The sequence below is a fragment of the Oncorhynchus mykiss genome, chromosome 1 (assembly GCF_057628025.1).
Source record: "Oncorhynchus mykiss isolate SJ-2025 chromosome 1, ASM5762802v1, whole genome shotgun sequence".
NCBI classification, from domain to species: domain Eukaryota; kingdom Metazoa; phylum Chordata; class Actinopteri; order Salmoniformes; family Salmonidae; genus Oncorhynchus; species Oncorhynchus mykiss.
Window position 1 is genome coordinate 85,471,602 of NC_143022.1, and position 22,860 is coordinate 85,494,461.

Here is a 22,860-nt window from a genome sequence, read left to right on the forward strand (position 1 = left end):
TGGAAACAGGAGCAATGGTGGTCTGCTTGAAACATGTTGGTATTACAGACTCAGACAGGGAGAGGTTGAAAATGTCAGTGAAGACACTTGCCAGTTGGTCAGCGCATGCTCGGAGTACACGTCCTGGTAATCCATCTGGCCCTGCGGCCTTGTGAATATTGACCTGTTTTAAGGTCTTACTCACATCAGCTGCAGAGAGCGTGATCATACAGTCGTCCGGAACAACTGATGCTCTCATGCATGTTTCAGTGTTATTTGCCTCTAAGCGAGCATAGAAGGTATTTGATTGATTTCCTTATATGAACTGTAACTTATTATGTTGTAGTTATATTTTTGTTCAATATAAAGTGTTCAACTGTGAGTTTCTACCATGCTTTGGGGAAATAGGATGCGGGCAAAGGGGAGATTTATTTTGAATTCAGCCTAGTGCTGTTGGAATTCACCTGCTTCTACATATGGGATAAATTATGAGAAATTATATATGTGATGCCATCTTATCAGGTGAAATACAGCACAGTATGTAAGAATAGCTGGAAACAGAAGTGCTCTTCAAATAGCATTTATTGCTCAGCACATTCAGGCATGATCAAATCCCATTATCAACCATTCTCATTATCATCCCTATGCACATTATCATCCATTGGTCAGAAGTAAATAGATACAGCAAAATACAGCTTTTGATTTGTTACATTCAATATTACAGTACATCTCTCTTGCAGGAGTTCATTAATTGTGCCTCATAATCAGGGGCGCATCTTTGATTTTAGAAGTGGGGGGGGGCGACATGTCCCGTCCCCGTCCCCAGTGAAAGTTGCGGCCCTGGTGATAATTGATAACCATGATACTTTACATGTTAAGTGTCAGTTAATATTTTAAGGCGGAGCAGTTCTCATATTGCTTTATAGGCTTGCACTAACCATGCACCTCCTGTAAAGCTGTTCTAGTCTATTTAAAATTGCACCTGTTCTGTTATCTTCTCATCAACTGTCTGATCTTTCAAACCCACGGCTGATACATCCTGTTCTTTCACTGGTGATATCTTTGTAATAGATATCTCAACATGTTCAGGTTTTAACTCAGAGGCCTTGGTCTTCACGCTAACTGTATTTGTGGGTCCATCTTTGGGATCTGTAACCTTCTCAGGCTCTTTGTCCATACTTTCCTCTGGTTTCTCTTGAATTGTGTTGCTTTCTGGTGCCCCCCTGTGTGAGTCCTTGCTCTCTGCAACTGCAGGCATCTGTTTCTCTGGTGGTGTGATTGTCTTAGCTTTGTCACCACTGCCCATCATTTCACTCTCTTCTGTAGGGGTGGTCGTTGTTTCTGGGGTGAGGGTTGAGTCTGGTTTAGGGGTGGTTGTTGATTCTGGGGTGAGGGTTGAGTATGGTTTAGGGGTGGTCGTTAATTCTGGGGTGAGAGTTGAGTCTGGTTTAGGGGACATTTCCTCTTTAGGGGTGATGGTTGGGTCTGGTTTTGGGAAAGTTTCTACTTTAGGGGTGACTGCTGGTTCTGGTTTTGGGGAAGTTTCTTCTTTAGGGGTGACTGCTGGTTCTAGTTTTGGGGAACTTTCTTCTATATGTGTGACTGCTATTACTGTTTTTGGGGAAGTTTCTACTTTAGCGGTGACTGCTAGAGATGATTTTGTGGAAGTTTCTTCTTTAGCGGTGACTGCTGGTTCTGGCTTTGGGGAAGTTTCTTCTCTGGTTGTGACTGCTAGTTCTGGTTTTGGGGAAGTTTCTACTTTAGTGGTGACTGCTCGTTCTGGTTTAGGAGATGTCTCCTCTTTAGGGGCAACAGTGGGGAACGGTTTAGGGGATGTTTCTTCTTTAGTGGTGACAGTGGGATACGGTTTAGGGGATGTCTCCTCTTTAGGGGCAATAGTGGGGAACGGTTTAGGGGATGTTTCTTCTTTAGTGGTGACAGTGGGATATGGTTTAGGGGATGTCTCCTCTTTAGGGGTGACTGTTGGTTCCTGTTGCGGGGATGTTTCTTCTTTAGCGGTGACAGTGGGGTACGGTTTAGGGGATGTCTCCTCTTTAGGAGTGACAGTTGGCTCTGGTTGCGGGGTTGTTTCTTCTTTAGGAGTGACAGTGTGCTCTGGTTTTAGGGAAATTTCTACATTAGTGGTGACTGCTGGTTTTGGAGAAGTTTCTACTTTAGCGGTGACTGCTGGTTCTGGTTTTGGGGAAGTTTCTACTTTAGGGGTGACTGCTGGTTCTGGTTTTTGGGAAGTTTCTTCTTTAGGAGTGACAGTGGGGTCTGGGTTAGTGAATGTTTCATTTTTAGGGGTGACTGCTGGTTCTGGTTTTGGGGAAGTTTCTACTTTAGCTGTGACTGCTGGTTCTGGTTTTGGGGAAGTTTCTACTTTAGGGGTGATGGTTGAGCTTTGTTTTGGGGAAGTTTCTACTTTAGGGGTAACTGCTAGTTCTGGTTTCGGGGAAGTTTCTACTTTTGGGATGAGTCCTGGTTCTGGTTTTTGGGACGTTTCTTCTTTAGGGGTTACTGCTGGTTCTGGTTCTGGGGAAGTTTGTTCTTTAGGGGTGACTGCTAGATCTGGTTTTGGGGAAGTTTCTAATTTAGCGGTGACTGATAGTTCTGGTTTAGGGAATGTCTCCTCTTTAGGGGCGACTGTCAGGAATGGTTTTGGGGGTGTTTCCTCTTTAGGGGTGACAGTGGGATACGGTTTAGGAGATGTCTCCTCTTTAGGGGTGACAGTTGGCTCTGGATGCGGTGTTGTTTCTTCTTTAGGAGTGACAGTGGGGTCCGGTTTAGGGGATGTGTCATCTTTAGGGGTGACTGCTGGTTCTGGTTTTGGGGACGTTTCTTCTTTAGGGGTGATGGTTGAGTTTGGTTTTGGGGAAGTTTCTACTTTTGGGATGACTCCTGGTTCTGGTTTTTGGGACGTTTCTTCTTTAGTGGTGAATGTTAGTTCTGGTTTTGGGGAAGTTTCTAATTTAGCGGTGACTGATAGTTCTGGTTTAGGGAATGTCTCCTCTTTAGGGGCGACTGTCAGGAATGGTTTTGGGGGTGTTTCCTCTTTAGGGGTGACAGTGGGATACGGTTTAGGAGATGTCTCCTCTTTAGGGGTGACAGTTGGCTCTGGATGCGGTGTTGTTTCTTCTTTAGGAGTGACAGTGGGGTCCGGTTTAGGGGATGTGTCATCTTTAGGGGTGACTGCTGGTTCTGGTTTTGGGGACGTTTCTTCTTTAGGGGTGATGGTTGAGTTTGGTTTTGGGGAAGTTTCTACTTTTGGGATGACTCCTGGTTCTGGTTTTTGGGACGTTTCTTCTTTAGTGGTGAATGTTAGTTCTGGTTTTGGGGAAGTTTCTAATTTAGCCGTGACTGCTAGTTCTGGTTTTGGGGAAGTTTCTACTTTAGGGGTGACTGCTGGTTCTGGTTTTGGGGAAGTTTCTTCTTTAGGGGTGACTGCTGGTTCTAGTTTTGGGGAACTTTCTTCTATATGTGTGACTGCTATTACTGTTTTTGGGGAAGTTTCTACTTTAGCGGTGACTGCTAGAGATGATTTTGTGGAAGTTTCTTCTTTAGCGGTGACTGCTGGTTCTGGCTTTGGGGAAGTTTCTTCTCTGGTTGTGACTGCTAGTTCTGGTTTTGGGGAAGTTTCTACTTTAGTGGTGACTGCTCGTTCTGGTTTAGGAGATGTCTCCTCTTTAGGGGCAACAGTGGGGAACGGTTTAGGGGATGTTTCTTCTTTAGTGGTGACAGTGGGATACGGTTTAGGGGATGTCTCCTCTTTAGGGGCAATAGTGGGGAACGGTTTAGGGGATGTTTCTTCTTTAGTGGTGACAGTGGGATATGGTTTAGGGGATGTCTCCTCTTTAGGGGTGACTGTTGGTTCCTGTTGCGGGGATGTTTCTTCTTTAGCGGTGACAGTGGGGTACGGTTTAGGGGATGTCTCCTCTTTAGGAGTGACAGTTGGCTCTGGTTGCGGGGTTGTTTCTTCTTTAGGAGTGACAGTGTGCTCTGGTTTTAGGGAAATTTCTACATTAGTGGTGACTGCTGGTTTTGGAGAAGTTTCTACTTTAGCGGTGACTGCTGGTTCTGGTTTTGGGGAAGTTTCTACTTTAGGGGTGACTGCTGGTTCTGGTTTTTGGGAAGTTTCTTCTTTAGGAGTGACAGTGGGGTCTGGGTTAGTGAATGTTTCATTTTTAGGGGTGACTGCTGGTTCTGGTTTTGGGGAAGTTTCTACTTTAGCTGTGACTGCTGGTTCTGGTTTTGGGGACGTTTCTTTTTTAGGGGTGACTGCTAGATCTGGTTTTGGGGAAGTTTCTTCTTTAGGGGTGATGGTTGAATCTGGTTTTGGGGAAGCTTCTTCTTTAGGGGTGACTGCTGGTTCTGGTTTAATGGAAGTTTCTTCTTTAGGGTTGACAGTGGGGTCCGGTTTAGGGAATGTGTCATCTTTAGGGGCGACTGCTGGTTCTGGTTTTTGGGACGTTTCTTTTTTAGGGGTGATGGTTGGTTCTGGATTTGGGGATGTTTCTTCTTTAAAGGTGATGGTTGAGTCTGCTTTTGGGGAAGTTTGTTCTTTAGTGGTGACTGCTAGATCTGGTTTTGGGGAAGTTTCTAATTTAGCGGTGACTGATAGTTCTGGTTTAGGGAATGTCTCCTCTTTAGGGGCGACTGTCGGGAATGGTTTAGGGGATGTTTTCTCTTTAGGGGTGACAGTGGGGTACGGTTTAGGAGATGTCTCCTCTTTAGGGGTGACAGTTGGCTCTGGATGCGGGGTTGTTTCTTCTTTAGGAGTGACAGTGGGGTCCGGTTTAGGGAATGTGTCATCTTTAGGGGTGACTGCTGGTTCTGGTTTTGGGGACGTTTCTTCTTTAGGAGTGACTGCTGGTTCTAGTTTTGGGGAAGTTTCTTCTATATGTGTGACTGCTAGTACTGTTTTTGGGGAAGTTTCTACTTTAGGGGTGACTGCTAGAGATGATTTTGTGGAAGTTTCTTCTTTAGCGGTGACTGCTGGTTCTGGCTTTGGGGAAGTTTCTTCTCTGGTTGTGACTGCTAGTTCTGGTTTTGGGGAAGTTTCTACTTTAGTGGTGACTGCTCGTTCTGGTTTAGGGGATGTCTCCTCTTTAGGGGCAACAGTGGGGAACGGTTTAGGGGATGTTTCTTCTTTAGTTGTGACAGTGGGATACGGTTTAGGGGATGTCTCCTCTTTAGGGGCAATAGTGGGGAACGGTTTAATGGAAGTTTCTTCTTTAGGGTTGACAGTGGGGTACGGTTTAGGGGAAGTCTCCTCTTTAGGAGTGACAGTTGGCTCTGGTTGCGGGGTTGTTTCTTCTTTAGGAGTGACAGTGTGCTCTGGTTTTAGGGAAATTTCTACATTAGGGGTGACTGCTGGTTTTGGAGAAGTTTCTACTTTAGCGGTGACTGCTGGTTCTGGTTTTGGGGAAGTTTCTACTTTAGGGGTGACTGCTGGTTCTGGTTTTGGGGAAATTTCATCTTTAGGTGTGACTGCTAGTACTGGTTTTGGGGAAGTTTCTACTTTAGCGGTGACTGCTGGTTCTGGTTTTGGGGAAGTTTCTACTTTAGGGGTGACTGCTAGATCTGGTTTTGGGGAAGTTTCTTCTTTAGGGGTGATGGTTGAATCTGGTTTTGGGGAAGCTTCTTCTTTAGGGGTGACTGCTGGTTCTGGTTTAATGGAAGTTTCTTCTTTAGGGTTGACAGTGGGGTCCGGTTTAGGGAATGTGTCATCTTTAGCGGCGACTGCTGGTTCTGGTTTTGGGGACGTTTCTTTTTTAGGGGTGATGGTTGAGCTTTGTTTTGGGGAAGTTTCTACTTTAGGGGTAACTGCTAGTTCTGGTTTCGGGGAAGTTTCTACTTTTGGGATGAGTCCTGGTTCTGGTTTTTGGGACGTTTCTTCTTTAGGGGTTACTGCTGGTTCTGGTTCTGGGGAAGTTTGTTCTTTAGGGGTGACTGCTAGATCTGGTTTTGGGGAAGTTTCTAATTTAGCGGTGACTGATAGTTCTGGTTTAGGGAATGTCTCCTCTTTAGGGGCGACTGTCAGGAATGGTTTTGGGGGTGTTTCCTCTTTAGGGGTGACAGTGGGATACGGTTTAGGAGATGTCTCCTCTTTAGGGGTGACAGTTGGCTCTGGATGCGGTGTTGTTTCTTCTTTAGGAGTGACAGTGGGGTCCGGTTTAGGGGATGTGTCATCTTTAGGGGTGACTGCTGGTTCTGGTTTTGGGGACGTTTCTTCTTTAGGGGTGATGGTTGAGTTTGGTTTTGGGGAAGTTTCTACTTTTGGGATGACTCCTGGTTCTGGTTTTTGGGACGTTTCTTCTTTAGTGGTGAATGTTAGTTCTGGTTTTGGGGAAGTTTCTAATTTAGCGGTGACTGATAGTTCTGGTTTAGGGAATGTCTCCTCTTTAGGGGCGACTGTCAGGAATGGTTTTGGGGGTGTTTCCTCTTTAGGGGTGACAGTGGGATACGGTTTAGGAGATGTCTCCTCTTTAGGGGTGACAGTTGGCTCTGGATGCGGTGTTGTTTCTTCTTTAGGAGTGACAGTGGGGTCCGGTTTAGGGGATGTGTCATCTTTAGGGGTGACTGCTGGTTCTGGTTTTGGGGACGTTTCTTCTTTAGGGGTGATGGTTGAGTTTGGTTTTGGGGAAGTTTCTACTTTTGGGATGACTCCTGGTTCTGGTTTTTGGGACGTTTCTTCTTTAGTGGTGAATGTTAGTTCTGGTTTTGGGGAAGTTTCTAATTTAGCCGTGACTGCTAGTTCTGGTTTTGGGGAAGTTTCTTCTTTAGCCGTGACTGCTAATTCTGGTTTTGGGGAAGTTTCTTCTTTAGTGGTGACTGCTAGTTCTGGTTTTGGGGACGTTTCTTCTTTAGTGGTGACTGCTAGTTCTGTTTTTGGGGAAGTTTCTTCTCTAGTGGTGACTGCTAGTTCTGGTTTTGGGGACGTTTCTTCTTTTGCAGTGACTGCTGGTTCTGGTTTAATGGAAGTTTCTTCTTTAGGGGTGACAGTTGGCTCTGAATACAGGCTTGTTTCTTCTTTAGGAGTCACAGTGGGGTCAGGTTTGGGGGATGTCTCCGATTCTTTCCCTTTTTCCTCACCCATTGATACATCTTTTGTGACCTTTTCACTGCCAACAATTTTTACACTATCATCCTTGCTGCTCACTTTTTGCTCTGTCGGACCCACCTCCTTTTTAGGAATCTTTTGCACAAGGTCTTCCTTACACTCACTTGTTGTGCTGAGAATTCTGTCTGGCATTTTACCTCCTACTGTTCTCTCATCTTGTGTCGTTTTTACACCAGAATCATCAGGTGACTTCACCTGCTCCACTGTCTCCTTGGTTGAACTGGTGTTGAGCTCTGCAGTGTTATCAGGGGATTCCATGTCCTTCTCTGTGGGCTCAGGGAGATCCTCTTCTTGTGTTGTCACAGCACTCTCTGCCTCTTGAGGTTGGTCTGACTCTCTGTGCTCCTTCTGATCAGGTTTCTGCTCCAGTGTTGGGGCACTCTGGTCTGTCAGATCTACCTTTTTCCCCTCTTTGATGGGACTTTCTTTTGGGCTATCTTGTTGTTGCTCTGTTGGGGCACTCTCCTCTTTCAGATCTACCTCTTTTTTCTCTTGTAAAGGGCTTTCTATTTTTCTCTCCTCTGACACCTTTTTGGGTTCTTTGGAGATGTCCTCTGTGGGGACCTGGGGTTCACCCTTTATTGAACTTCCTGTTTTGCTATCCTCTGACTCAGACGTTTTGGGTTCTGTTGAGATGTCACCATTCATGGGAACCTCTAGTTGGGATTTGCCATGTTTTGGGGTGTCATCTTTTTCTAATGTCTCATTTATCTCGCTGTCTAGCTTCTCTGTTGTGTCCAGTTTTTCCTTCTCTCCCTCACTGGTGGCCTCAGCTGATTTGACTTCACTTTGTGTATTTTCACCTCTGTCAATGTCCTCTGTCTTTTTGATTGCATCTGGCTCACCCCCCTTTTCCTCCTCTCTTTCATCATCTCCCTCCTCTCCATTTTCTCCCTCACTAGGGCTAACTCCATCTCCATTTACCTCGACCTCTGCTGATGTGACCATCTGCTGTCTCTTAGACTCTTCCTCCTGTTCACCCTCTTCCTCCGGGGCGTCCACTTCAACATCCACTTTACCTCTAGCTTTCTCTTTCTGCTCATCCACCTGTTCCCCACTTCTCCTCTCAGCTTTGTCACTCTCTTCTCCCTGCTTCTGTCTCAACTTGTCTCCCTCTCCCCCGACCGTCTCCTCAATCTCGGACATCTCCATGTCTCTGGTGGTCTCAGTGATGATCTCCTCAACAAACTTGTACTGGGGTTCAGACCTGTGTGTGGGCCCTCCCTGCCGGGCCAGGCAAGGCAGGGTGTAGACGGGGGACTGGCGGTAGATGCAACGCATGGAGATTTGGGTGTCAGAGATGGTGTACAGATGGGACTCCTCACCCTCCAGGAGTTTCCTATAGGGAGGCAGAGAGACGTGTTATTACCGTCATGACTATAATACAGATATGTCCCAATGTGTTAGCCTCGTAAATGCCAGACTGATCAATTCTGCACACATCCATGTCAGCTTGTGAGAACAGTGTGTGTGGATATGTCTGAATATCCATATCATGATTAAAGTGTCATTCTGTGTTGTGAAATGGTCTATGTTCATTTGATGTTAAATATGAAATCAAACTATTTCAATAAAATGTCTACCGTTTCATTTGATTAGTCTTTATTTATTATTCACTATTGACTGTGTTTTGTAGTAATCTCTCACCATCGCTATGACACTATTGCACAGTTTTGCTGTAACACAGCACTGAGTTGAATCAGATGTGTTAGCGCTGGGCTAGAATAAAATGTCCACACCCCGGTTATCCTCAGAAAAAGATCCAGGAACACACTAAAAATATACGGTAGAGTTGATGTCTCTTACCTGTAAGAGAGAATCTCCACATCCAAAGCCATTTTGACATTCAGCAGGTCCTGGTTCTCTCTCAGGTAGCCAGACATGTCTAGTTTAGCATTGGTCAGCTCATTCTCCAGCTGCCTGATAGTGTCCTGGACAGAAAAGTACACAATAAGAGTCAATAATAGGGTCAACCAGCCACTTTGTCTGGTATGAAAACCAGGATATATTTAGGGGGGGAAATATTGTTCTACCCATATGGTCCAATATGAGAAAATTATATTCCAATAATGATACAGTTCACATGGGGCCTATATTTGTGGCCTACACCTAGTACATAGCCCTGAATACAAATATGAATCATCAAAATGTGTATGTTTACTTATATTTGTTAGAGGTACAAAATAAACCACAGTCTACCTGGTAATGAATCAATTCTGCAGAGTGACGCTCCTCCAGCTCTTGTAGTTGTTTTTCCAGGGCCTCTCTCATTCCTTTACCACAGTCCAGTTCAATTGTCTTCCCCTGCAGGTGCCTTCTATTCTCCTGGATCTCCTGTTGGGTTGCCTTCAACGCCTCCCTGTTACTTTCTGCCGCTTTGGTTAACTTTGCGAACTGGACACGGAAGCCCTCCTCGGCCTGCTGAATGTCGGAAGTGGCGTGACCTTCTAACTGCACACGGATGTCCCGGAGAGCCTCTGTGATGTCAGGTTTGCCAAAGTTGTACGCCTTGACCGTTACTTGAGCCTCTTGGATCTGGGCCACCATTTCTGATATCTCGTCCTCATGGTTGTTCTTCAGGAAGTGGATCTCGTCCACCAAAGACTGCGCTTTCTTGTCCAACTGAAGTTTGGCAAGGTATGCATCGTTGGCGTCCTTTTTCAGCACACGGATGCCGTTCTCTGCGTTCGAGCGGTCACGTGCCTCCTGCTCATACTTGTCTCTCAAGATGAGGAAATCTTCCTCCAGGTTCTGATGCTCTATCTCGATCTGACGCTTCTGAAGGGAGATGTCATGAACTAGGTTCCTCAGGTCCATAAGCTCCGGCTCGTGCTCCTGGGCCAGAGACGCAGGGGACTGTGCCTTTAGTTTGATTTCCTCGATTTCCCTCTCAAACAATTCATTTTCATGCTCCAAATGACGCACCTTCTCTATGAATCCGGCGAAACGGTCGTTCAGCCCATGGAGCAGTTCTTTCTCATTCCTTTTTGTCAAAACCTCGGTAAATGGGTTTGATAAATCAAAAAGGCTCTCAGATGATCTCGGAACGGATCCGAATTCGCTCTTCAGCGTCGTCGCATATCCTCTGTTCGTGTATGCGGTAGTCGACTCAAAGCCAACGGTACTGGATGCAGAGGGGGATCCGGTCAGTTTGGGTTGATAGCAGCAATACTCAGCTTGAGCTCCCCTATGCGGAGAACCCGAATGATAGTCCATTCTGTGGCTCATATTGCCTCAGTAAACTATACAGTGTCAGTTTGCAGGCTAAGCAGCGCGGCTCCTACCTTTTTATACCCCCTCTGTCTGCTCGCGCTGCAGAATGGAACTGTCTATAGTGATGAAAATGTATAGCATCAGCTGTAGGCTTGACTGTCTGCCAACGCTTGCGCCCTCACCTGTGTTCTCTCTCTCTCCGTCTCTCTTTCTCCCTCATCGTTTTGTCTCAGACAGCATTGACGGATAGGAGATCATTTCACTTCAAAACGTCGGCAGTCTACAATGACACCTCAAAATTAAAAGTCATATGTCTTCAATAAATTGTCAGGTGTTCAGACTATTGTTTTATCCAAGGGGCTATATATCTTTCTTTGTTTGGTTGATTTTTTTAAATATTATAGAAAGGGGTTGCAGAATCTGGATTGGCTGAATGTGTCTGCCTTGTAATATAACTGTATATTACTGTATATAAGAGACAGTAATGCAAGTGTAAAATAGTCATGTAAGAATGACCCTAAGCCAAGACATAACTGCTTCCATTTCTCAGTCAAGCAGCATTTTTCAAGGGCATTTCAAACACTTTTCAACCTCATATTCATCATCTCCAGCACCAAACCAGTGAAAATTAGGTTGGAAATGGGTGGAGTTGCCCTTTAATCTTGAACCTTTTTACAAATGTCTACATGAGGAAAATGCATGGGTCTGCTTGGCTTGGCGGAGACAGACTGGCTGAAAGGGGTTGGCCTGGATGTGTTCCAGTGTTACAGCTTTCATTTACACCTCACAGTATACGGTAGGTTGCTCATAGAAATCAATGATGGATTTCAGTGAATAATGTGAATATGATATCACATGATATTTACACTCTTAATCAGACATGAAAATCTCTATAGAGAGAGATTAGTAAATAGAAAATGTGACTAAACAATGTCTCTGCAAACATATTTTTTATTGTAAAATAGTGTATCATCACTAAAATAAACACTACATTAACTCATGTCACTTGATAGATGTATGTTAGAAAAGGATACACAGTGATTCACATATTTTAACACATTTCATATTCAACATTTTTATAATTTCGAGGTATTGTAATATGTAACACCTAACTGTCCTCACCCCACCCCCTATACAAACAAAAGTGTTGAGAAAGTGCTTTTAGATCAGGTGAAAGTCACTCAGTAGATACACTGACTGTACAAAACATTAGGAACACCTTCCTAATATTGTGTTGCACTCAATTCATCAGTGCATGGACTCTACAAGGTATTAAAAGCATTCCACAGGGATGCTGGCCCAAGTTGATTCCAATGCTTTTGTCACTGTCAAGATTCTGTCAAGTTGTCTGAATCTCCTTTGAGTGGTGGACCATTCTTGATATGCACGGGAAACTGTTGAGCGTCAAAAACCCAACAGCATTGCAGTTCTTGACATACTAAAACCGGTGCTCCTGGTACCTACTACCATACCCCATTGAAAGGCACTTAAATATTTTGTCTTGCCCATTCACCCTCTGAATGGCACACACAAAATCCATGTCTCAACTGTCTCAAAGCTTAAACGTCCTGAAAATTTGTGATACATCTCCTTTGCATAGAGTTGATCAGGCTGTTGATTATGACCTGTGGAATGTTGTCCCACTCCTCTTCAATGGCTGTGCGGAGTTGCTGGATATTGGCACGAACTGGAACACGCTGTCGTACAAGTCGATCCAGAGCATCTCAAACATGCTCAATGGTTGGCATGTCTGGTGGGTATGCAGGCCATGGAAGAACTGGGACATTTTTAGTTTCCAGAAGTTGTGTACAGATCCTTGCAACATGGGCCGTGCATTATCATGCTGAAACATGAGGTGATGAATGGCACGATATTGTGCCTCAGGATGTCGTCAAGGTATCTCTGTGCATTCAAAATCCCATAAATAAAATGCAATTGTGTTTGTTGTCATCCGTAACTTATGCCTGCCCATACCATAACCACACCACCACCATGGGGCTCTCTGTTCACACCGATGACATGAGCAAACCACTTGCCCTCGCGACACAGTACACGCTGTTTGCCATCTGCCCGGTATGAATGTAACCTGCATTTATCCATGATTTATCCACTTCTGCAGCATGCCAGCGGCCTTCTAAGGTGAGCATTTAACCACTGAAGTGATTACGACGCCAAACTGCAGTCAGGTCAAGACCCTGGTGAGGACGACGAGCACGCAGATGAGCTTCCCTGAGACTGTTTCTGACAGTTTATGCAGAAAGTCTTCGGTTGTGCAAACCCATAGTTTCATCAGCTGTCCGGGTGGCTGGTCTCAGACGATCCTGCAGGTGAAAAAAACGGATGTGGAGGTCCTGGGCTGGCGTGGTTACACGTGGTCTGCGGTTGTTAGGCCTGTTGGAGGTACTGCCAAATTCTCTAAAACGATGTTGGAGGCGGCTTATGTTAAATAAATGAACATTCAATTATCTGGCAACAGCTCTGGTGGACGTTGCTGCAGTCAGCATGCCAATTGCACGCTACCCAAAAAACTTTAGACATCTGTGGCATTGTGGTGTGTGAACTCAACTGTGAATGGTCCTGGAGCACCAAGAAAAAGTGTCAAGGGAAGCCAGTTTGGATTTGGCTTCCCTCCTATCACATCACATCGAGAGCAATACATCATTGACAAAACAACTTGTTGTTGTAGCTAACTAGCTAAAATTGACCCTTTCCTAAATTAGCCATGGATGGAGATAGGGGTTTGGACTTGTGTTTTTACTTAATTCTAATACTGGTCAATGATTATAACGCTGATTCTGATCTACCCATAAATTCATACATTGTTGTATATTGTTGCAGCTAGATGTAGAAGGCTAATGTTAACTAGTGTGACGTCCCTGGGTTTTTCAGCGGGGATATCGACAATGCCGCTGGAGCATGCTTTTGCGGCACAGTCTATAGCGCCCTGGACTTCGGGTTAGAAGGTTATTACAAAAAATACAAGTGTGCACTGTATGACAGAGTCATAGTCCGTTTGTCAACATGAAAGAGAGGATGTCATTGACGTTTCTCTACAGGTAGATTGAGTCAACATTTGTTTTCAACTTGCATACACACACACACACACACACACACACACACACACACACACACACACACACACACACATATATATATTTAGCTTATATTGATTGGACTAAATCATTTTTGGTATCTTTTAGTTGTCACTGTATTAGACTAAGCAATGTGATTTGAAGATGTTGAATTGTTTCAGTTGAAGTGGTGCTGGATCCAACTGACCAAGTGTCGTCCGGGTTAGGGAGGGTTTGCCCCGGCAGGGATATCCTTGTCTCATCGCGCACTAGCGACTCCTGTGGCGGGCCGGGCGCAGTGCACGCTGACCAAGTTGCCAGGTATAAGGCTGGCAGGTCTCAAGGCTTATGAACTAACAGGTTATAGTGCAAACAACGCAATTATCACAACACATCGGTTGTAATATGGCTTTATTTTCTGTTGTGATAATTGTGTTGTTTGCTCTATAACCAGTGATTTTACCAACACAACTCTACTGATTACAGTCTGTGGCTCCAGGAAACTGTGCAGACACAGTTACCTGAGCTATATGATTGGCCACCGGTTGCTCTCTGGGCCTGCCGGGTAGGTGGAGTTCTACATTCAGACACATGAAATGGTAAAAAAATGTGAACACTTTGCCTTCCCGGTGCTAGGGATGCTGAATCAAGTGCACCTACCCCCAACAGCAAAAAAAGACATTTAAAAAAAGAACCGAAGTCTTTATTGTTTGGTTTTTTACAGAATTGTTTGGTGATCGACTAGGAATGCATTAGAGATCGACCGGTTGGGGACAACTGCTGTACTTTAAATGTATTTAGGAAAGTTCAGTCGGTAAGGCTGGTTTGAATGGACCAACTCTATAATTCACATTGCTTGCTTCCTATCTCACTAGTCAGCATAGCAGGTATTTGTATGTTAGTGTATTTATTGACACCTCATCAGGATAGCCTCACGTCTCTCTTCCTCTTTACCATTAGCAAGCGGGTGGAATGTCTGGACTGAAGAGGCTGGGGAGACCTACTGGAGGCCTGGTCCGTGGAGGAGGCACAGGATGAACCGAGCTTTGGGGGAGCACTGAAGATCTGGTGCGTAGCCTTGACGCCACTCTTCCAGGCTGAATGCCCACTCTAGCCAGGCACCTCCAGAGCGCAGGCACAGGTCGAACTGGGCTGTCCATTGAGGATTTTCAATGTGCTTTAAGTTACATTTTGATTTGATTCCGAGTTTAGATGGTTTGAAGCAGACGATACCAACCATTTTCTGTCACAACTGTTGACTTGTGTTGTGTCCAGTAGTATTTCTACTGTTGGGGTTTGGAGGGGGGCATTAAGTTCATTGTAGTGCTAGGCTTTGCACCTTTCGTTGACACATTCTTCTGAGCAGACAGCCTCACTACTCCACCCACAGCATTTTGTGAAGTCTGACTGACAGATGTTAGATACTGAATATTCTGTATTGAAGCTTTTGGGGAGACAATCAATGTTTCTGAATTCCAACGGGTTGAATGGGTTTAGATGTTGCATTGGGGTTGAATACTGGACAAACAGATCTAATTCCTGTCTAGAGGAATATTGGAGCAAGTAAACTAGCTGAATGATTAGCGGCATGTTGATCTGACCTCTTTAAAGAAAGGTTTAGCAATGTTCACGTATTCGTCGTCTATTTTACATGCTACCACTTGACCACTCTCTGTGTTGTACCCTGTGTACATCCCTGGAGAGAGGAAAATATTAATATTAGTCTCTTCTGATATTATAATGAGGGCAGTTCATTCAGAATTAGTGAATGTTGAAAAGATTGGCACAATGAAATATGTTACAAATAATATAGTAACATTAAAAGTTTTTATCATTACATACCAATTTCAATGGTTTTGCTGGCATTGATCAGTTTGGCCAGATTTGCCATCAGTTGTGCTTGTTCACTAGCAACCAGTGTAACCGATGTGAAATGGCTAGCTAGTTAGTGGTGATGCGCGCTAATAGCGTTTCAATCGGTGACGTCACTCGCTCTGAGACCTGAAGTAGTTGTTCCCCTTGCTCTGCAAGGGCAGTGGCTTTTGTGGAGCGAAGGGTAACGATGCTTCGTGGGTGTCAGTTGTCTATGTTTGCAGAGGGTCCCTGGTTCGAGCCCGGCGAGGGGATGGACTAAAGTTAAACTGTTACGTTGATGCTGTTGACCCGGATCACTGGTTGCTGCGGAAAAGGAGAAGGTCAAAAGGGTGGTGAGTGTAACTGATGTGAAATGGCTAGCTAGTTAGCAGTGGTGCGCACTAAGAGCGTTTCAATCGGTGATGTCACTCGCTCTGAGACCTGAAGTTCCTTGCTCTGCAAGGGCTTCGGCTTTTGTGGAGCGATGGGTAACGATGCTTCGTGGGTGAATTTTTATTTTATTTAACCTTTATTTAACCTTTAGGTAAGTCAGTTAAGAACAAATTCAATGACGGCCTATCAAAATGCAAAAGGCCTCCTGCGGGGACTGGGGCAGGGATTCAGTTTTACATATATATATTTTTAATGTAAGACAAAACACACATCACGACAAGAGAGACAACACAACACTGCATAAAGAGAGACCTAAGAAAACAACATTGGAAGGCAGCAACACATGACAACACAGCATGGTAGCAACACAACATGGTAGCAACACAACATGGTAGCAGCATAAAACATGGTACAAACATTATTGGGCACAGACAACAGCACAAAGGGCAAGAAGTTAGAGACAACAATACATCAGGCAAAGCGGCCACAGCTGTCAGTAAGAGTGTAAGTCTTTATTGAAGACTCATCTCTTCAGTAGGTCCTATGATTGAGCCACCCTTGCTTTGTCTGCCTGACCGGTTCCCCTCTTTCCACTGGGATTCTCTGCCTCTAACCCTATTACAGGGGCTGAGTCACTGGCTTACTGGTGCTCTTCCATGCCGTCCCTAGGAGGGGTGTGTCACTTGAGTGGGTTGAGTCACTGACGTGATCTTCCTGTCCGGGTTGGCGCCCCACCTTGGGTTGTGACGTGGTGGACATCTTTGTGGGCTATTCTCGGCCTTTTCTGAGGATGGTAAGTTGATGGTTGAAGATATCCCTCTAGTGGTGTGGGGGCTGTGTTTTGGCAAAGTGGGTGGGGTTATATCCTGCCTGTTTGGCCCTGTCCGGTGGTATCGTCGGACGGGGCCACAGTGTCTCCCGACCCCTCCTGTCTCAGCCTCCAGTATTTATGCTGCAGTAGTTTATGTGTAGGGGGGGCTAGTGTCAGTCTGTTTTATCTGGAGGATTTCTCCTGTCTTATATTTTATTTTATTAAATATTTTAATTTCACCTTTATTTAACCAGGTAGGCTAGTTGAGAACAAGTTCTCATTTGCAACTGCGACCTGGCCAAGATAAAGCAAAGCAGTGTGACACAGACAACAACAGAGTTACACATGGAGGAAACAATAAACAAGCCAATAACACAAACAAGTCAATGACACAGTAGAGAAAATAAAGTCTATACACAGTGTGTGCAAAAGGCATGAGGAGGTAGGTAATAAATAGGCCATAGGAGTGAATAATTACAATTATAGCAGATTAACACTGGAGTGATAAATGAGCAGATGATGATGTGCAAGTAGAGATACTGGTGTGCAAAAGAGCAGAAAAGTAAATAAAATAAAAACAGTATGGGGATGAGGTAGGTAGATTGGGTGGACTATTTACAGATGGACTATGTACAGCTGCAGTGATTGGTTAGCTGCTTAGATAGTTGATGTTTATTAAAGTTGGTGAGGGAAATAAAAGTCTCCAAATTCAGCGATTTTTGCAATTCGTTCCAGTCACTGGCAGCAGAGAACTGGAAGGAAAGGCGTCCAAATGAGGTGTTGGCTTTGGGGATGATCAGTGAGATATACCTGCTGGAACGTGTGCTACGTGTGGGTGTTGTTATCGTGACCAGTGAACTGAGATAAGGCGGAGCTTTACCTAGCATAGACTTATAGATGACCTGGAGCCAGTGGGTCTGGCGATGAATATGTAGCGAGGGCCAGCCGACTAGAGCAACAGGTCGCAGTGGTGGGTGGTATAAGGTGATGTGGTAACAAAATGGATGGCACTATGATAGACTGCATCCAGTTTGCTGAGTAGAGTGTTGGAAGCTATTTTGTAGGTGACATCGCCGAAGTCGAGGATCGGTAGGATAGTCAGTTTTAATAGGGTAAGTTTGGCGGCGTGAGTGAAGTAGGCTTTGTTGCGAAATAGAAAGCCGATTCTAGATTTGATTTTGGATTGGAGATGTTTAATATGAGTCTGTAAGGAGAGTTTACGGTCTAGCCAGACACCTAGGTATTTATAGTTGTCCACATATTCTAGGTCAGAACCATCCAAGGTGGTGATGCTAGTCGGGCGGGCGGGTGCAGGCAGCGAACGGTTGAAAAGCATGCATTTGGTTTTACTAGCGTTGAAGAGCAGTTGGAGGCCACGGAAGGAGTGTTGTATGGCATGGAAGCTCGTTTGGAGGTTAGTTAGCACAATGTCCAAGGAAGGGCCAGAAGTATACAGAATGGTGTCGTCTGCGTAGAGTTGGGTCAGGGAATTGCCCGCAGCAAGAGCGACATCATTGATATATACAGAGAAAAGAGTAAGCCAGAGAATTGAACCCTGTGGTACCCTCATGGAGACTGCCAGAGGTCCAGACAACATGCCCCCCGATTTGACACACTGAACTCTGTCTGCAAAGTAGTTGGTGAACTACGCGAGGCAGTCGTCAGAAAAACTAAGGCTATTGAGTCTGCCGAAAGGAATACGGTGATTGACAGAGTCGAAAGCCTTGGCCAGGTCGATGAAGACGGCTGCACGGTACTGTCTTTTATCGATGGCAGTTATGATATCGTGTAATACCTTGAGCGTGGCTGAGGTGCACCCATTACCGGCTCGGAAGCCGGATTGCACAGCGGAGAAGGTACGGTGGGATTCTAAATGGTCAGGGCAGGATGGATATCCGGTGTCCTGTGTGAATTTAAGTGTGCTCTCCTTAAGACCATGCCTCAGGACTACCTGGCCTGATGACTCCTTGCTCACCACTGCTGCTCCAGATTCAACTGTTCTGCCTGCGGCGATGGAATACTGACCTGTTCACCGGACATGCTACCTGTCCCAGACCTGCTGATTTCAACTCTCTAGAGACAGCAGGTGCGACAGAGATACTCTGAATGATCGGCTATGAAAAGCCAACTGACATTTACTCCTGAGGTGCTGACCTGTTGCACCCTCGACAACCACTGTGATTATTATTATTTGACCCTGCTGGTCATCTATGAACATCTTGGCCATGTTCTGTTATCATTTCCACCCAGCACAGCCAGAAGAGGACTGGACACCCCTCATAGCCTGGTTCATCTCTAGGTTTCTTCCTAGGTTCTGGCCTTTCTAGGGAGTTTATCCTAGCCACCGTGCTTCTACACCTGCATTGCTTGCTGTTTGGGGTTTTAGGCTGGGTTTCTGTGCAGCACTTTGTGACATCAGCTGATGTAAGAATGGCTTTATAAATACATTTGATTGATGGTCTCCATGTGTGTTTGTTTTGAACTATTATTTTAGGGTGAGGGACAAGATATCGACCACTCCTTATGTAGATGTTTCATAAGAACACTTTCCTCCCAATGTGTTTTCCAAACACCACCCCATGATGTAACAGTGGAGTTTCCAATGTGTCAGCCATAGGGAACCACTGTTTGAAGCTCACTGTATGCAGTAAAGAGGGTCAAATAATACATACAAATACTAGATGTGTAACACAGACACTGGGAGTTAGGAAGCAAGTACAACGGGTGAATTTAATAACAAATAGAACAATACAAAACAAGAGTTTAGCATCTGGACATGAGGAAGATAACTAATATTGCCTGGGGACACAACCAAAGGGAATGACAGATAAAGGGGAGGTAATCAGAAGTGATGGAGTCCAGGTGAGTCTCATGAGACGGGGTGCACCTTACAATATTGGCAGGTGTCCATAATAATAAGTAAACTGCCGACAATGAGGAGAGGGGAAGGGGGAGTAGACGTGACAGTACCCCCTCCCTGAAGCGGGGCTCAAGAAGCAGGACGCCGACCAGAGGAACGGTCCCGAGTACCAGGAGCAGGTCGGTCACCTCTGATGAGGCACGGGAACCTGAAGAGCCAGCTGAAGCGCGGGACCAAGTCGAGCCGGCTGAGGCATGGGAAACAGTCGAATCGGCAATGCAATAGAAAGGCCAGACAGTGATGTATGATTCTAGGTGTAATTTAGATGTTGTCCACAAGATGAGGGCAGTGTGTGCAAAGTTTACTGATCCAGCAAAGAATTACATCACTACGCAATATGCTGTTTCATGTCTTCCAGGTGTTTGCCCAAATGTGCCAAATTGGTCAATTTATACATTTTTTTTTATTTGTTATTCTTTTTTAACCCCTTTTTCTCCCCAATTTCGTGGTTTTCAATTGTTTAGTGGCTACTATCTTGTCTCATCGCTACAACTCCTGTACGGGCTCGGGAGAGACGGAGGTTGAAAGTCATGAGTCCTCCAATACACAAACCAACCAAGCCGCACTGCTTCTTAACACAGCGCCCTCCAACCCTGAAGCAAGCCGCACCAATGTATCGGAGGAAACACCGTGCATCTGGCAACCTTGATTAGCGCGCACTGCGCCCGGCCCGCCACAGGAGTCGCTGGTGCGCGATGAGACAGGGATTTCCCTACCGGCCAAACCCTCCTTAACCCGGACGACGCTAGGCCAATTGTGCGTCGCCCCACGGACCTCCCGGTCGCGGCCGATTACGACAGAGCCTCGGCGCGAAACCAGAATCTCTGGTGGCGCATCTGGTGCTGCAGTACAGCGCCCTTAACCACTGCACCACCCGGGAGGCAATTTATACATTTTCAAGTAACTATAGCGAACATACAACAATGCTATGGTAATAAAATTGTTTAAGTTTACACACTCCCAGGAATGTCATACATGATGGGTCATTAGCTTCCTTACAGAAAACCTTCACACATCTAGAGGGCTGGGCGGGGTGTGTGTAGAGCCAGAGAAAGCAGTGGGGTCAAACTGCGGAACCCAGTTCCTACATTTGAATATAAAAATATATATTTTTAAACAAGACAATACTACATTTTTTATCTGGGACCCTTAGGATGACAAATCAGAGCAAGATTACTGAATGTCAGTACATTATTTACCTTCAGAGGTGAATGTATCAAACCAGTTGCAATGATAAAAGTGTTTTGTTGTTGTGCACTATCCTCAAACAATGGCATGGTCTTTTTCTGCTGTAATAGCTACTGTAAATTGAAAACAGCAGTCAGATTAACAAGAATGTAAGCTTTCTGCTCACATAAGACATGTCTATGTCCCGGAAAGTTGGCTGTTGTTTACAACGTCATTCTAGTAACATTATCACATACTGAGCAAGAACTGTCGTAGTATTAGGGACACCAATCCCGTAGAGGTTAAAGACTTTGTTAAAGGGTAAGTTCACCCTAAGATCAAAGTTTCTTAGTAAATAATCTATCTAAAATCAGCCTTAGTTGAGCTGAATCTATATTACATAATACACATTTCTTGTAGATGTCTTTTAGTGTTTAGGCCTCAATCACAACTGAATGAGAAAGATTGGCACCATTTCAATACAGCTAACATTGCAGCATTTCCCTTAAACTATCTCACATCTTCCTATTTGGCTGGGTTAAGACAATAGAGTATGGTTTTTGTTTGCAAGTCAGTCACACTGTTTTGCCCCTGCGTGTTTCCCTTTAACTATCTCACAACTTGCTGTGTTCTATTTTAATTTTACTAGGCAAGTCAGTTAAGAACAAATTCTTATTTTCAATGACAGCCTAGGAACAGTGGGTTAACTGCCTGTTCAGGGGCAGAACAACAGATTTGGAGCTTGTCAGCTCAGGGGAAGGAAGCTCAGCTCAGCTCGGAAGGTTGAAAGCTCAACTTTCAACCTTCCGGTTACTAGTCCAACACTCTAACCACTAGGCTACCCTGCTGATCATTTAATTTATGTGAACTTGTTGGCAAGGAACTTTTGTTTGCATCCCTGCATCCATAATTGGGGAATTGACATAGTAAGACAGAGGAAGCTTGCTGTCCTTGCTGTGTTGTGAAACAACAACTCTAGTTTAACTTCTAGGGGTAGGGGGGGACTTTTCAAAACAGTTTTGAAAAGTCCTCTCCCTTCCCCTAGAAGTTAAACCAGAGTTTCCTCTGTCTTCCTCTGTCAATTCCCCAATTATAGATGCAGGGATGCAAACAAAAGTTTGTTGCCAACAAGTTCACATAAATTAAATGAGCCAAGAAATGGGCCAATAAAAGGGCACTATAAAATGTGCAGTTTTGTGACACAGCACAATGCCACAGATGTCTCAAGTTTTGAAGGAGCGTGCAATTGGCATGTTGACTACAGGAATGTCCACCAGAGCTGTTGCCAGATAATTTTATATGAATTTATCTACCATAATCCACCTCCAAAGTTATTGGAATTTGGCATTACGTCCAACTGGCCTCACAACCACAGACTATGTGTAGACCTTACAGTGAAATACTTACTTACGAGCCCTTAACCAACAATGCAGTTTTAAGAAAATACCTAAAAAAAGTAAGAGTAACAAATAATTAAAGAGCAGCAGTAAATAACAATAGCGGGGCTATATACAGCGGGTTCCGGTACAGAGTCAATTTGCGGGGGCACCGGTGTCGAGGTAATTTAGGTAATATGTACATGTAGGTAGAGTTATTAAAGTGACTAAACTTAGATAATAGCAGAAAGTAGCAGCAGCATAGGGAGGGGGGGTGTCAATGCAAATAGTCTGACTAGCCATTTGATTAGATGTTCAAGCTTGGGGGTAGAAGCTGTTTAGAAGCCTCTTGGACCTAGACTTGTTGCTCTGGTACCACTTGCCGTGCGCTAGCAGAGAGAACAGTCTATGACTAGGGTGGATGGAGTCTGACAATATTTTGGCCGTTCCTCTGACACCGCCTGGTATAGAGGTCCTGGTTGGCAGAAAGCTTGGCCCCAGTGATGTACTGGGCCGTATGCACTACCCTCTGTAGTGCCATGCGGTCGGAGGCCGAGCAGTTGCCATACCAGGCAGTGATGCAACCCATCAGGATGGTCTCGATGTTGCAGCTGTAAAACCTTTTGAGGATCTGAGGACCCATGCCAAATCTTTTCAGTCTCCTGAGGGGGAATAGGTTTTGTCATACCCTCTTCATGACTTTCTTGGTGTCCTTGGGCCATGTTAGTTTGTTGGTGATGTGGAAGCCAAGGAACTTGAAGTTACCCTTACCCTTCAGGAAGTCCAGGATCATGTTGCAGAGGGAGGTGTTCAGTCCCAGGGTCCTTAGCTTAGTGATCAGCTTTGAGGGCATTATGGTGTTGAATTTGAGTTGTAGTCAATGAATAGCGTTCTCACTGTAGTTGTTCCTTTTGTCCAGGTGTGAAAGGGCAGTGTGGAGTGCAATAGAGATT

The 22,860-nt window shown here is 45.0% G+C and overlaps 1 protein-coding gene across 1 annotated transcript in view; it reads right to left on the reverse strand.

The window, feature by feature from the left end:
• The window catches only part of LOC110532773 (uncharacterized), a 38,010-nt gene extending 27,680 nt beyond the window's left edge, over window positions 1-10,330 (reverse strand). The window contains exons 1-4 of the mRNA XM_090184710.1: window positions 9,302-10,330; window positions 8,909-9,033; window positions 2,333-8,441; window positions 953-2,092 (exon numbers count right to left, since the gene is read on the reverse strand). Coding sequence (XP_090040836.1) covers window positions 953-2,092; window positions 2,333-8,441; window positions 8,909-9,033; window positions 9,302-10,330 — 8,403 coding nt within the window. The remainder of the gene's footprint in view (window positions 1-952; window positions 2,093-2,332; window positions 8,442-8,908; window positions 9,034-9,301) is intronic.
• Window positions 10,331-22,860: the final 12,530 nt, after the last annotated feature.